Below are 15,721 nucleotides of genomic sequence, written 5' to 3' on the forward strand. Positions count from 1 at the left end.
TTGGTTGAAAGTTGTCGACAGAATGTAAACAATGGACTCGAGTAGTGACATCACAAACGCTTCTTGTTGTAGGACACAGTTTTGTAAACAGTATACGTTTGTCATGACATTCTTACTCGTTTCTTATACGGTATAAACTGTATATTTCACCTCGACGTGTTTTTTTTTTATGAAGTTTTATTTTATTTTTAACCGGCAATCATGAAAAGTTTCAAGACCACAGTATCTCGCTTAGCAAAGAAGATTGGACATTTGATCCCCAAAGAAATTATTGAAGATGTTCAACTTTTTATGGAGCACCCATCTATTGTCGTAAAAGCTATCATTGCAATGATTGTCAAGTCATGTAAGTAGAGATATCGTATTTGTATTGACATATTGATTTTATATGGTAAAACAAAACAACAAATTGTTCGCGATAATCGCGTTGTGAGTGCGCCGACGTCGGCGCCGAGCGGTTATATATTCTGTAGTCAATCATGTATGTCTCATTATATAGCATCTTATCCTTTGATACTGAATACAAAATACATTATACAAAAGTGACTTTGAATGAAAACAAATTAGTAGTAATTCGACTAGCGTTTGGCAGCACATCGTGGACTTAGTGTTCTTTCAGGACTTGCAACACTGAATAGAACGGTGGAACGTATGCAGTGCGCGCTGCGCCGTTCAAATCGAAACGTCCTAAAATCAACGGGAATTCATTTCGCTGTATAGAAGATATCGGAGTTGGGTAGTTTCGGGGCAAGTTTTAGTTGTGCAGGTATTTAAAGATGTCACGCCACGCACAGCAGTTTAATGACGTGAACTGTCAGCGTTGATAAACGTAGTTGTTCATCATTTCAAGCAAACATCGGTTTTGTTTCACAGCAATGCATTTTTATCAATGCGATAGAAAGCTCGGTAGTTTTTTTTTTATTTATTTATTGACATATTGATTTTTTTTCAATGCGTATCATTCCTTATTTCAGAAATGTGTAAAATGGGACAACAATTTTACACAAACGTTTGGTTAGTTGTGCTGTTTTATTTACTGGCGGTTACTCCGTGCCACGGTAAGTATCTGTGAGATGGATATCACAAATAGAAATGTCAACCAAATTGACAAAAGATGAGGTTATTCAATGTAAAGTTAATTTTAAACATTCATGCAGTGTTTATGTCACATTGACATTTACAACTACATTTGTTTGTCCTATAGCTATCGGACACAGTTTTAATCATCTATGATATATACAATGACAATCGGGTGAATGGCCCAGAGTGCAAGTTGGGAGGCTAGCAACCCAACAAAATTCTTTTCAACAATATACACTGTACTTACATTACAGTGCTGACACATTTTTAAAAAATGAAATATTATCTTTAAAAAAAAATTACACTGGGTTTAATTTACACTGTGCGGTTTAATGTATAATGATTTGTTTGTATTTATTAATTACAAATGGAGTTTTCTAATTTTTGACATTATCTATGTTCACAGGAAAAGCGTATTTTGAAATTCCTGGCATACTAGCCAATCAATTGTTAAATCTGAAGAAATCATATCGCTATCGATTTATGAGGGAATGCATTCAACGAGAATGTGACGTCACCTCTATGGGAAATATCGATAAACATTACTGGCGATCAGAAACTTTAAAAGAAACTGGGCATGTAAGTATATTAATTAAATTATATTGCACAGAATACAACTTATTTTGAATTTGTTCATATTTTGCCTTCATGTCATAGTAGACAAAGTAAATAACAAATACTGTAAAATCTGTATTAGAAGCCGCGACTTCTATTGAAATGGTACAATGCAACAGAGGGGATGCTGCTTCTATTAGAGCATCTAAACATATGAGAAATGATGAATTTTTGGTTCCATATTGTTCAAAAAGAATGGGTGCGACTTCTATTGGGGATGCGGCTTCTAATACAAATTTAACGGTACACAACAAAATATCAAAGTAAACATATAGTACATGTAATGTTTTTCTGAATGTAAATTATTGTTCTTTTTGTTAGGATAAATTTTGGAACACGTATCACTGCACAATTACAGGGGATTTTGAACTATGTCCAGGTAATATGATTTTAAGGTCACCAATATAGCATAAATATGTGTTGTATAAGTGGAAGGGATTTTTGTGCGTTTGTGTGTATTATGTATATTTGTATTCCTCTTATTGTATATGCCTGAAGAATAAGTAATTGGAGAATATAGAACACAGATACAGCAGTAGGAAACTAGATTTTAATTGCAATCTGTGGTTTACATTATATATATAGGGGCCTTGTTCAACTCTCGACATAGCTAGCATGATTGTGTATGTTATGTTGTATACCTCTAGCTGCTTATTCTACATGGGTTGAGAATCCCAGTGGTGTTATATTATTAAGTTTGTAATGCACTCCATTTGTCATTTGTCATTTCAGTGGATGGGGGTTGGTCAGGTTGGTCTGACTGGAGTGCGTGCAGCCTTACTTGTGGTCAAGGGACTCGCGTACGATCAAGGCAATGTAATAACCCAGTGCCCACATTTGGGGGCACTCATTGTACTGGTGAAAACACTCGTGTGACAGAATGTGATATTCCGGATTGTCACACCCATACAAATGGTGAGTCATTTAATTATTTAAGGCTGAACCATTCAAAACTTTTAGAGGAAAAAAAAACTTTAAGTTATTTATTTCCCTTCACTTATATTTTAGCTATTAATTTGCTATATATATCAAATATCTGTAGTTTTTTTTTATAAATTCATTATTTTCCCTATAATTTAAAAAAAAAACATCAGGTAAGCAAATTGATACAAACAAAAGTATACAAAAGCTGGTGCCAATTTGAAAATACAATAGAAACAACAACAAACTTCTTTGTTTTTCATTGGTTTAACAGTAGATAAACATGGCGTCTTATCAAAAGGAATGCTTGCTGCAGAATCAACAATGACACGTTTCCATGAAGCAGATGCTGACCTTGTTCGAGATTGTTGGTGGGATCACTGCTCATATAACCACGTACTCAAGACTATAACGCCAGCAAGTCTAGCAGTAAGTACTCCACTCATGATTGCATGTACATGACAATATAATATGGTAATTACAAGTTTTCGATGGATGAAAATTAGTGATTTAACCCCCAAAATATCACCTGTCTATTACAGATGAAGTTCAAAACTATTCTATGGTGTCTTTTTGTTAGTTTTTGTCTGTCCAAGGTTGGGAAATAATATATTAAAAAGCGACTGAATGATTACGTTTATAGAGGGCGATATACTTCATTGTTTTTAATGTACATCTGCCAATGTCCTTCAAAGGATAGGATTTCATTAAAGTTTACTTATTTATTTATTTCTATACAGAATGAATACTGGACTGCATTAAGTTGTTTGAAACATTCCACTGGCTGTTCTGGTAAGTAGGAATGCATTCGTGCAAAAGATGGTTTCAGTTGTTATTTTATTTAAAATTTTGTTTTATGATTAATGATTTACTAACCATGCAGTTCTGGCCTGTTTCAGTGGATGGTAGTTGGAATAAGTGGAGCCCCTGGAGTTCATGCTCATCCGGATGTGGAGAAGGCAGAGCTTATCGTAACCGTCAATGTAATGATCCACCACCAATGAATGGTGGGGCCGTTTGCACAGGGAAGGCCCTGGAGGAGAGTGCCTGCTTTGATGACAAATGCAAATCTATAGGTGTGTAGTATTATTAATGGGTGTAGCATATAATACGACTAGGGTAGGTGAGGGGTGAAAATAAAAAAATATAAATCAATTCAAGAAGTGAGAAAAATGCACAACAAAATAATCAATGTGATTATTTTTCAGCTGGTACGCTATTAACACCATGGTCGCAATGGTCACAGTGTCAAGGGAAGTGTAACATTGGATTTAAGGATTCTATGCGTAGATGTACCGCCGACACTCAGTGCACAGATAGTGATAATAATATGATTAATATACTAAAAAAACAAGCACCTTGCTTGTTGAATGAATGTCAAGGTAACTACTTCTCTTTCATGATCACTTTGTATCACCATGGATGCACACTTGGCATATATATATAATGATAAAATAATGATTTTGTTGGATCTTGCCTAAAACTCATAAACCTCACCTTTCATACTTTATGTGAGTATGTTTCCATTTACCAATGTACCACTGTTACTCTTCCTAGGACTAAAAGAATGGGGAGAATGGGGTACATGGACCCCTTGTACTGGGCTATGTAGCCAGGGTGTTAAGAAACAATTACGACTGTGTTATGACGAGACCCATCTTTCCTGTTTTGGTCCTTCAATAAAGCAACACGTTTGTTCAAGTATGGATGACCACTGTCCGAAGGCTCAAGGTAAAGAATATTTCTTTGTGATTCGTTGTGTTCTACCATTTCTGAAAGTGTTCTCTTTGAGAACTAAGGGCTGGAATATTTGCAAGTAAAAAATATGAATTTCCCAAACTGCATAATATAAAAAAAAAAATTGAGAAAAATTTTAACATAACTAATTTCATCAAAAAAAAAACACAACAGGCTACAACATCTTTAATTTGTTTTACCACAGGTGGCGCTAGACATGCAAGAAGTATAGTCAAGAGCATCAACAAATACAATGTCAAAAGAGAAACAGATGGAATGTATGTTGAGACTACAAACACTGTAACTAATGACAATGGGATATCCAACAATGAAGAAAATGATATAACAAATAATGAACACAGTATCAATAATGCTGATCTTAATATAAACAATGATGGATATGATTCAAATAATGGTGAAAATGTTAAAAATAATAGAGAAAATGGTATAAATAATGGTGCAAATGGTTTAAACAATGGTGAAAATGGTTTAAACAATGGTGAAAATGGTATATACAATGGTGAAAATGGTATATACAATGGTGAAAATGGTATATACAATGGTGAAAATGGTATAAGTAATGAGGGTCAAGGAATGCCTCAACAAAGCAATGTGTTTGTGAATAATGCAAATGATATGCAAATTTCAAACTATAATCAGTACAACAACATTAACGGTGCAGGACACGAAGGCATGTATACAGAATGGAGTGCCTGGGGTGAGTGTGAAGCCACATGTGATGGAGGTATACGAAGAAGAGTACGTAGTTGTGTTAATCTTCCTGAAAATAGTGTCTGTACTGGTGTACTCACAAGCATGGAATTCTGTAATAAAGATCCTTGTCCTGGTAAGTATCATCAATTATTGCACTGCCCTCTAACAACAATGTACTAAATATACAGTGCTTTTGTTTTTATATCAAATAAGTTAATAAACTGATTAGAATGCAGTTTTAATTTGTTTGTTTGTTTTATTCTACTGTATTTGTTATTAAAACCAGTGTAATTATATGTATCTTGTAATATTTCATTCTGTCCTTAGTGGATGGTAACTGGGGTGACTGGTTTGACTGGACGCCATGCTCAGTTACTTGTGGGGATGGTATTCATGAGCGATATAGAGTATGTTCTGAGCCTCGTTCCATGTTTGGAGGAAAACACTGCGAGGGTGACAATAAAGAAGTGAAGCCATGCACACAAGCAGACTGTCCAGGTATGTGAACGAGAATAGAGAAGCTTGGTTGTGACTGCATGGGTCAGACAGAAGTGTGGGTGGTGTCGCTGTGTTGTGAGGGTCAGACAGAAGTGTGGGGGTGTCGCTGTGTTGTAAGGGTCAGACAAAAGTGTAGGGGTGTCACTGTGTTGTGAGGGTCAGACTATTAGAAGTGTGGGGTGTCACTGTGTTGTAAGGGTCAGACTATTAGAAGTATGGGGGTGTCACACTGTGTTGTGAGGGTCAGACTATTAGAAGTGTGGGTGTGTCACTGTGTTGTGAGGGTCAGACTATTAAAAGTGTGGGGTGTCATCGTGTTGCAAGGGTCAGAGACTATTAGAAGTATGGGGGTGTCACTGTGTTGTGAGGGTCAGACTATTAAAAGTATGGGGGAGTCACTGTGTTGTGAGGATCAGACTATTAGAAATGTGGGGGTGTCACTGTGTTGTGAAGGGTCAGACTAATAGAAATGTGGGGGTGTCACTGTGTTGTGAGGGTTAGACTATTAGAAGTATGGGGGTGTCACTGTGTTGTGAAGGTCAGACTAATAGAAGTGTGGGTGATGTAGCTTTGAAAGCAAAGAACCAAGTTTTGTGGAATAACACATCACTTGTCAGCTGGGTTCAAAAATACAAAGTTGAACATAATTGTATACCACATGTTATAACTTTGTGATCTTCCAGTCAAAATGGCATCATAGTGATGTGGTATAATACAACCACTTTATTCTTGATAGCCTGTGTAGTTACTTGTTAATTAAAAATAGGTTCAACAATTTCCATTGTATTGACAAGCACTTTTTGTTATAATAATACTATTTTATTAGCCTTTGAAACAGCGTAAAAAGTAACATACAAGTCAACATTAACAAAAAAAAGAAAAAGAAAAAAACAATCGATAAAAGCATTCATACATGTAAATTATTCAGTTTCTTGTTTCTGAATGTCCCTAGATGGGTGAGAAAGTTTCTTTTGATGTATTATTTTCCAAATACTTATTGATTGCCCATAAAGCATCACTGAAGAGAAAATTAAATTTGAAATTAATTCCACCTGAAAAAATCAATCTACAATAGTTGGTTCTCCACCACTTTCCACTATAGTATTGTATTGGTCAGTGCTGAATGGAATTTACTTCCCAAGTGGTTGATTTGCAAAGAAATAGAAAATGAAAAACATCCTTCTTTCCATCATTACAAAGCTTACACACCCCGTCACCTTTATAATTTTCCCATCCTGTCTTACTCCCTTCAAAGTTTAATGCATTTGACCTCACCTGCAATGTCACTGAATAATAATGGTCTTCCATTGCAGATTCTGAATACACTTGGAATGATTGGAGTGAGTGGACAGAGTGCACGCTAGAATGTAATGGTGGAATTAGGTCAAGGAACCGTGTATGTTCTGATTTTAATGGTCAAGTAGGCACCTTAGACTCCTGTGTTGGAGAATACTTGCAGACAGGCATTTGCAACATGCACTACTGTTCAGGTAAAAAAAAGTTCAACTTCTTTGTTTTTTAAAGTACATAATAGAGTCAATATCATACTTATTCCTGCTAACAATATAGATACCCATATTTTCTCCTGTATCTGATGTGTTTAATTATGTATAACCATTAAATTGGTGCTGCTAGTAAAGTTGACACTGTTGATGAGATTGTGAATTTCACAAGATATTTCACATATATATATATGTCTATTGCCAAAATTTTTGCGATTTATAGTATGTAGCCTTCTCTGTCAAATTCCACTCTCTTCTCTATAGTCAATGGTAACTGGGCAAACTGGGGTGTTTGGAGCGAATGCAGTAAGTCGTGTAATGAAGGCGTCACATTCCGAGACCGTACATGTACTGACCCTTCACCCCAGGGTAATGGAACACAGTGTCAAGGCATGGGGACTGAAATAGAACAATGTTACCAGCAGCCATGCCCAGGTAAGTAGTCTATAGTCATGTGTGTGAGATATAAACGCTGCCACGGTCTCATGATATAATCTTTATGTACTGGATACAGCTTTCAAGTTTGCAGCACAAGGTTGTACAACAGAAATAAATGACCTAAAATCGCACAGCAGAAACACCCAAGTAGCAAAAGCTGTAACCAGTCCATAAAAGTTTGATTATATACCTTATAGGTTATATAGATTAAATATTTATTTCTGTAATTTATTCAAACGTTCACAGTTCAGTGACACGGCTCTCACCATCAACTAGACACATGAACATTTAAACAATCAATCACTACTATTACAATTCTTTTCAGCAGAATGCATAATCACTTAAATATGCTCTAAATATATTACTGATTTGGCAGCAAGATGTGGCTAATGAGATCAATGTTTTTATAAAGGCATGCCCTACAATTTAACATAATTCTGTGCTGTCAAGATAAAACAAGTTTGCTACGAGATTCACCTGCAATGCAGTGTTATAATGATGATTTGGTAGAACCAGTTTGGAGAGCACAATAGTCTATAATAGGAAGATGTTGTCAAAATGCTATAGGCATGATATTGGAAAATAATTGCACAGCGTTTAGTCGGGTTTCTCATACAAAGCACATGGAAAATAAAGAGACTTATAACTGTGGTAATGATGGAATTATTTTCTAGAGAACTGCATCAACTTGCGTCATTGATTTGACAAAGAACTGTAACAGAAATTGTATGCAGTTTATAAGCAGTATTTTTGTCTCTATGTGTCAAGTTACGTTTTTAATATCAGTCATTGAACATATCGCACATATAAACCAAACATTGCATTTACTCATTGCTGGATTGTTAAAATTCAACTTATTTGAACCATGCACATGCACACATCTGTCATTTATTTTAATGGAGTAAAACAGGTGTAAAAAGCTATCTTCCTTATATCCTGGAAATAAAACATACCCTCAAAACACATTCAACATTTTTTTCACAATCTAGAAAGTTTTGCTTTGACCAGAGTGTTCCATGAAGCATCACATTTAGTCTATCGAGCGACAGCGGCGCCTACAAAACTTCTACTTATGTACGTCAGATTTAAGGCAAGAAGTGTAAATGGAGTGATTTTAGTAAGACGAGGACCTGAAAATGGAAGACCAATTGTTGCTGTTGGACTACAAAATGGATACATACAGTTGTACATTAAGATTGATGGTATTAGACTTAACTTAATGGGTGATGAAATAAATGTAAGTGTTATGTGTGAAATTAATCAGCTTGAATATGAGGGATATTAATTGTCAAAAAAAGATACATTTAATATCAAATATTGTAAATGATAGCTGAAATCAATTACAATAATTATTTAATGGTAAATTAATCACAGCAAAATCTAATATTACATCCAAAATAACGAAAAATAATCATTGAGTTATTTCTTCTTTCAGCTATCTGGTTGGAACTCGGTAGAATTTAGTCTGGTCGGTAATGTGGCAAGTTTGCGACTAAACGATAAAAAACCAGTGATCGGGCAATTACAAGGAGAGTTACCAACCGACTTCAACTTGGATCAGGATATGTATATTGGCGGCACTTATCGGCACAGGTACCCGCTTGACATGAAACAAAAATCAGGTGAGGCAATAATTGATTTCATTGGTTTAAGTTAATCTATATCCACATTTTCTACCATCCTGAGCCATTATATCCACACTGTCTGCCATCCTGACCCATTATATCCACACTGGCCGCCATCCTGACCCATTATATCCACACTGGCTGCCATCCTGACCCATTATATCCATACTGGCTGCCATCCTGACCCATTATATCTACACTGTCTGCCATCCTGACCCATTATATCCACACTGGCTGCCATCCTGACCCATTATATCCACACTGGCTGCCATCCTGACCCATTATATCCACTCTGGCTGCCATCCTGGCCCATTATATCCACTCTGGCTGCCATCCTGACCCATTATATCCACTCTGGCTGCCATCCTGGCCCATTATATCCACTCTGGCTGCCATCCTGACCCATTATATCCACACTGTCTGCCATCCTGACCCATTATGTACACACTGGCTGCCATCCTGGCCCATTATATCCACACTGGCTGCCATCCTGACCCATTACATCCACACTGGCTGCCATTCTGGCCCATTATGTACACACTGGCTGTCATCCTGCATTATTCGGATTCACATCCACAATTCAGCTCAAAATTTTGGTGCACAGATTACCTTATCAGTACATCTGGGTAACTGTACTGTATTTGCTCTATTGCATTGCTAATACAAGCCATATACACCAAATATTGCATCTGTATATACTGGATTATTAAAATTTAACTTATTTTATGATTTATGTAAGTATGTATGTCATTAATAAAGTAAATACTACCGGTAGTGCATGACATCGACTGTAAACCGGTTAATTTTCACTGCTAGAAATGTTCAAAATATCAGGATATTATGGCATTCAGAAAAACAAAATGACACTTCATATCGTAGGCCCCCAGATAAATTTTCATGAAATTTGCTTAATGAAAGTGGCTTACAGTATTTCATGTGTGTTTATTTTCAGGTTTTTGGGGTTCAATATCACATATCAGAGTCAACTACAAAGAATACAGTCTGAGGAATGCTTTTGGGTGGCAGGGACCGGGCATTGCTTACGAATCAGAGAATGTTGGTGAGGAACCAACAGGTGAGTTAAGGGGTATTCTGAGTTAAATGTGTCACAATTGAGAGTATCAGAAATGTCTTTGCCAAGTACAGAACACAAAGTCATTGTCGCCTGTAACATTACATGCATTTGGTCTAAATAAAATATAGGAAAATACATGAAAAATGTTGTTCAAAGGTTTATAACACATTCAGACAAATAAATTTTGGAATGCACAGTTTGTCTGTTAGAATTAAAATTGTAACCAATTTAAAAATGATGTTCAACAATTTAAATTGGATCCTTAATTTAATGGGTGTGTCAATTTAAGTCACGTTTCATAGTACATATTTACTGATCTGTATTAATCTTTTATTTTCTCTTTTTTTTTTATCAGAGATAGAATCTATACTGCCCTACTTCACTGGAAATGAACACACGATTGTTCCGTATCATACGTCGACCAATTCATCCATTTTTCAGATCAGTATAATCATGCGCACAGACAAACCAGATGGTATAATTATGCATAATAAAGGACATGCTCCTGGTTCGTTTATCACGCTAAATCTCAGAAACAAAAATTTACTATTTTTTGTGAGGGCAGGAGAAAACATTATTTCAACACAAGTCAGTGAATTTCAGGTTAGTTTATTTACTATTTATTTATTTATCTGTTATACAGCCATATTCAGCCAATCAGGAAGGGATGAAATGTTGTCATATGTACATATACAAAAACTATTGGCAGTTATTGCATCGCGTACATTAAAATCAGCATGTTTACATGCATTGCTTACATCATGGGACCCAGTGTTGGACATGTTATGACACAAGGTTAGTTACTTTTTAAACTACTATTAAAAAAATATGCAAATAAAAACCAAGGATTTATTTTCTTTTTCTTGGCAGCTGGAGAAGTGGTATCTCATAACTCTGACTGTAGAAAGAGGATACTGCGAAGTACGCATTAATCACGGCCCTGCTACCCAGATCAGTATGCAGGGCATCCCTTATCAACCATTGGATGAAATCTACATTGCAGGTGTGAGCATTCCAGACAAGTTCATATTACAGATGTTAACACACAACACCTTGGGATTAGTTGGAATGGTATATAAAGTCACTGTAAACGATGTGGAATATCAGATGAGTGATACGGTGCTAGAAAAAAATGACCGATACCTGAATTCTGCTTCTACAACATTGGCAGGTTAGTTGTAATTAACTTTCATTATTCAGCACCACCAGCTGGAATCAGTTTTTATTTCGGTGGAAATTAACATCTGGTAATATATACACAAAACCAAATTCTGTAAAGAGGTATACTTTATGGTTGCCTTGTAAGTAAAATATTGTATTACTAGTATTTTGTGTATGGTTGCTTAGTAACTATTGTGTATTGGTTTGACAGCACACTATCAAGAGGAATACACTGAGCGATCCAGTAGCATTCAACTAAAATGTGATTATGGCACATTTATGAACGGACGGCCGACAAATGTCACTGTGAAATGGTTGAAAGAAAGTAAACTACTAGAAATCGGTGATCATATTAAATTAGTACCAAAGGTAAATATACGTCAGGTTTCATCTACCACTTTTCAACACTTGTCGACTTCACAGTTTGCAGATACATGTAGGTATTAATTAACGCATATTGATAACAAGTGTTAGACCAAAATTAGTGTTGGAATTAAATTATTAAAAGTATTTCTGATATTAATATAGTTATGATGCATTTTCACAGATGTTTTTAGACAAGTACACATCTAGTCTACATCTACATGAAATGGAAAGGGACAAAGAAGGAATGTATGCCTGTCAAATACATTACCACGGCAAAGCCATAATAACACACGCATTTGGAATAACAATGTATAACCCACAACGTAAGTACCAAACTATTGTGACTTGTAATGAATGATAAGGAAAATTGGTAGACAACCAGACTTTGAAATTGTTTACTAATTTGTATAAATATATCAATAGAAAAAGAAAAATAACTTTGAACATACAAAAAATAAAACACCAGTTAGTATAATGTAAATGTTTCAGCTGGTCATATATTAGGAGTACACCTGTATCACCATGACAACGTTACAATAATTATCAGCATAATTCATAGATTGCATCGATAATGTGCAGAATTGGACTTTCAGTCATGTGCTTATTATTAATCTTCACACAGCTACTCTGTACTATTTGTAAGTTACTTTGCTTTAAATTATTAGAAGCATATCTACGATTGCGATAACATGTATAGTATAAAGGACACACTAATACATGCTAATCTGTTCACCAGGCCACTTTTATGTAACAATTATTTGCTTCTAATAGGGCAAATACAGTATTTTGAAGAATATAAAAAAATACGTAAATTTTATATAAATTATTGATCCTGACATTGCATTACAGGAGTGTGGTTACAAGGAGACGCTGTGGTTGGATTTATCATAATATTAGTATTTTTGTTCTTTGCTGTAACCGTGGCGATGGTTATCATATTATCTGCCTTTGAATGTATCAGACACAGGTATTTACTTTCATTTTTTTTCTGAAATTTAACATTTTTAAAATTTGAGAAGGGGTTAACTTGTAATCTGTATGTCCTCTCTTGATCTCTGTAATCCTTATACACATTGATTTTTACTGCCTTAACCACTTTTTGACCACTTAAAAGGCAAATGTTTAGGTTTTCTCGATTTTATTATAAGTTTGGTTCAAATCCTACAATGGTGAGACGCCATAGTTTGGATGATACAAGCAACCTTATGGTCAAAAAAACTCCACTGCTAAGTCAAGCAACGCATACCCATAAAACAAAATGCAGTTAACCCACTGAAAAGTAGGTTGGGTCTCGCTGTTAAGAACATGCCAATCTCACTACATCAAACGAATTGCTGACAAAAATAAAAGAATTGATGATATTGACATGAAATGAACAAATCTGGTACCTACATAAAACATATCAAAAGTTTAAGTTTTCAAGGAGAAATTGATTTTTATTGGCACTGATAAAATATCTTCTATGTCTAAGGGTGATTAGGGGCTGGATTAATCAGAAAATATTCTCTGCAACCTCATTTGAATACATAGCCTTCCTGCGACACCAACATTCAAATTTATTACACAGAGGTTTAGGATGTTTCCATAGCAACTATGAATAATTAATCTAAGTGCTTTTATTATATTTTTCATTACTAATTATAATTGTTTTTATTGCAGGTCACGATATCTTGAACCTCTTTATTATGCAGTTATAAATTTTATTGAATTTGGTAACTTTCATAGCGATATTCGCACCAAAGCGAAAATAAAGAAAATCGATGCAACATTCACTGAAGATTTCTCGATCGAAGAAGCCATGAAAAAAGAGAGAGAGAGAAATATAACAAATGTGCCACAAAGTAAACCGAAGAAAAAGAGGATACTGAGAATGCCAAAAATACCCAAAATTACAACAATGCTTTCCTCATTAACAAAACCAGCTGAGAAAAAAGAAGTCTGGATACTGAGAAAGCCAAGCACATCACTGAGTGAAATAGATATTGCGAAACGAAAACTGTCTCACACACTATTATCAGGGAAACCAGTCAGCTCTAGTGATGAGGAAGATGAAATTTTCGATTTAAAAAAGACTACTGATTCGCAACACCAAAGCGCCACAAATCGAATGTTCGGACGACGCAAGTCTACATCACCTGCAGCTAATCTCCTAACAACAGCAATTGTCAAGCAAGAAGACATGGATCTTAGTGATGTAGCAGAGAATGAGGACTAGACAATTTTGTGATTTTTTTTTCCATAGTGAAGTCTTTCTTAATTTTAAATTGTTGTTGTCATATTCATTAAATAAATGAAAGGTATAAGGAGGTGATCTAAAACCATCTCATGTGGTAATGTGTGCAAAGAGGTGATCTAAAACCATCCCAAGTGGCAATGTGTACAAGTAGGTGATCTAAAACCATCCCAAGTGGCAATGTATACAAGTAGGTGATCTGAAACCATCCCAGGTGGCAATGTGTACAAGTAGGCAATCTAAAACCATCCCAGTTGGCAATGTATACGAATAGGTGATCTAAAACCATCCCAGGTGGCAATGTGTACGAATAGGTGATCTAAAACCATCCCAGGTGGCAATGTGTACGAATAGGTGATCTAAAACCATCCCAGGTGGCAATGTATACAAGTAGGTGATCTAAAACCATCCCAAGTGGCAATGTATACAAGTAGGTGATCTAAAACCATCCCAAGTGGCAATGTATACAAGTAGGTGATCTAAAACCATCCCAGGTGGCAATGTATACAAGTAGGTGATCTAAAACCATCCCAGGTGGCAATGTATACAAGTAGGTGATCTAAAACCATCCCAGGTGGCAATGTATACAAGTAGGTGATCTAAAACCATCCCAGGTGGCAATGTATACAAGTAGGTGATCTGAAACCATCCCAGGTGGCAATGTGTACAAGTAGGCAATCTAAAACCATCCCAGGTGGCAATGTATACGAATAGGTGATCTAAAACCATCCCAGGTGGCAATGTGTACGAATAGGTGATCTAAAACCATCGTGACTGTAGCTCTACAAGAACAAGGATTAGTAGGTAGAGGTAGCTCTACAGGTAGAAACAGCGTGACTGCAACTACAAAGAAATCAGTTAGCTATGAGGTAGAAACAGCGAGCACTATAACTACAATGATATGAACAATGAAATATGAACCAGTATTGAGGATTACAATGTTTATCTTGGGGGAAAAATTGCCCACCTAAAAGCAAAGCCCCCAAACGATGCAGTTAACCAACTGCAGAGAGACCCCCAAGATGAAATAGTATACTACTACTATAGTAGAACGCAAATAAAAGAAAACACTTAAATGTACCTGAAAATACTACAGGCAAAGTAATAAACAAACATGCACATGTAAAAACATAAATAAATCTACACTACTCAATGTAAACTCCTTTCCTCCACTAAAGGTACATTACTAAATGTTACACTACTCCATATTCAAAACTAAATTGTTTCTAACAATCATGGACTAGTGCAGATTGGGCGTCACTTAATGATTCACCTGAGACACGAATGTACCTAGTATAACAGTCTGAGGTCCAACAACCAAGTGTTTTAATCAGGTGATCAGGAATGCCCACTTTGGCTGCCGTTGTAAAATAAACAAAGGATCACTTGGCTTAACATTTATTGAAATTTCAAAACGCTGTGTTGAGTTACTCCGCATGGCCGAAACTGGGCACAAGTGATCATTAGAATACAGAGTAATGATGGTGCCTTTATGGCAATGATCTGTCTTAGACGCTTTAAGTCTAAGGAAGGCACAAACGTTGCACTAAACGTAATGTCTTCAACACATAAATTCAGTCTTGAATCGAAAAAAGAATTAGAAACAGTAAATTCCTTGCAACGTAAGAAACCGAAAAAGGCTGACAAAATAACTGATTCTAAAAGGCAGACTATGTAAGGTGTGAATACTCCCATTCTTAGTGTTTCCATACAACTTGCTGCAATATCTGCTGTAAAAGGTAATCTTATCCTACCT

The 15,721-nt window shown here is 35.8% G+C and overlaps 1 protein-coding gene across 1 annotated transcript; it reads left to right on the forward strand.

The window, feature by feature from the left end:
• The first annotated feature begins 201 nt into the window (after positions 1–201).
• LOC102803094 (uncharacterized) lies at positions 202–14,050 on the forward strand. The gene is made up of 23 exons (XM_085502665.1): positions 202–346; positions 1,020–1,058; positions 1,487–1,659; positions 2,017–2,074; positions 2,428–2,610; positions 2,891–3,045; positions 3,357–3,408; positions 3,516–3,692; positions 3,825–3,998; positions 4,174–4,347; positions 4,559–5,200; positions 5,395–5,565; positions 6,879–7,055; positions 7,332–7,502; positions 8,495–8,742; positions 8,941–9,127; positions 10,083–10,205; positions 10,561–10,808; positions 11,076–11,376; positions 11,578–11,735; positions 11,914–12,055; positions 12,582–12,699; positions 13,392–14,050. Exons 1-23 carry the CDS (start codon positions 202–204, stop codon positions 13,945–13,947), a joined length of 4,572 nt encoding a protein of 1,523 aa, XP_085358791.1. The 3' UTR covers positions 13,948–14,050.
• The last annotated feature ends 1,671 nt before the right edge of the window (positions 14,051–15,721 follow it).

The sequence above is a fragment of the Saccoglossus kowalevskii genome, chromosome 8 (assembly GCF_978046115.1).
Source record: "Saccoglossus kowalevskii chromosome 8, keSacKowa6.1, whole genome shotgun sequence".
Taxonomy (NCBI): Eukaryota; Metazoa; Hemichordata; class Enteropneusta; family Harrimaniidae; genus Saccoglossus; species Saccoglossus kowalevskii.

What these genes read in the sequence shown, in the direction of transcription:
- LOC102803094 (XM_085502665.1), top strand. Translation starts at nt 202, where the DNA reads ATGAAAAGTTTCAAGACCACAGTATCTCGCTTAGCAAAGAAGATTGGA. An exon ending in GGATTTTGAACTATGTCCAG is followed by an intron (nt 2,075 to 2,427) that starts GTAATATGATTT and finishes TTGTCATTTCAG; the next exon opens with TGGATGGGGGTTGGTCAGGT. An exon ending in CACAAGTCAGTGAATTTCAG is followed by an intron (nt 10,809 to 11,075) that starts GTTAGTTTATTT and finishes TTTTCTTGGCAG; the next exon opens with CTGGAGAAGTGGTATCTCAT.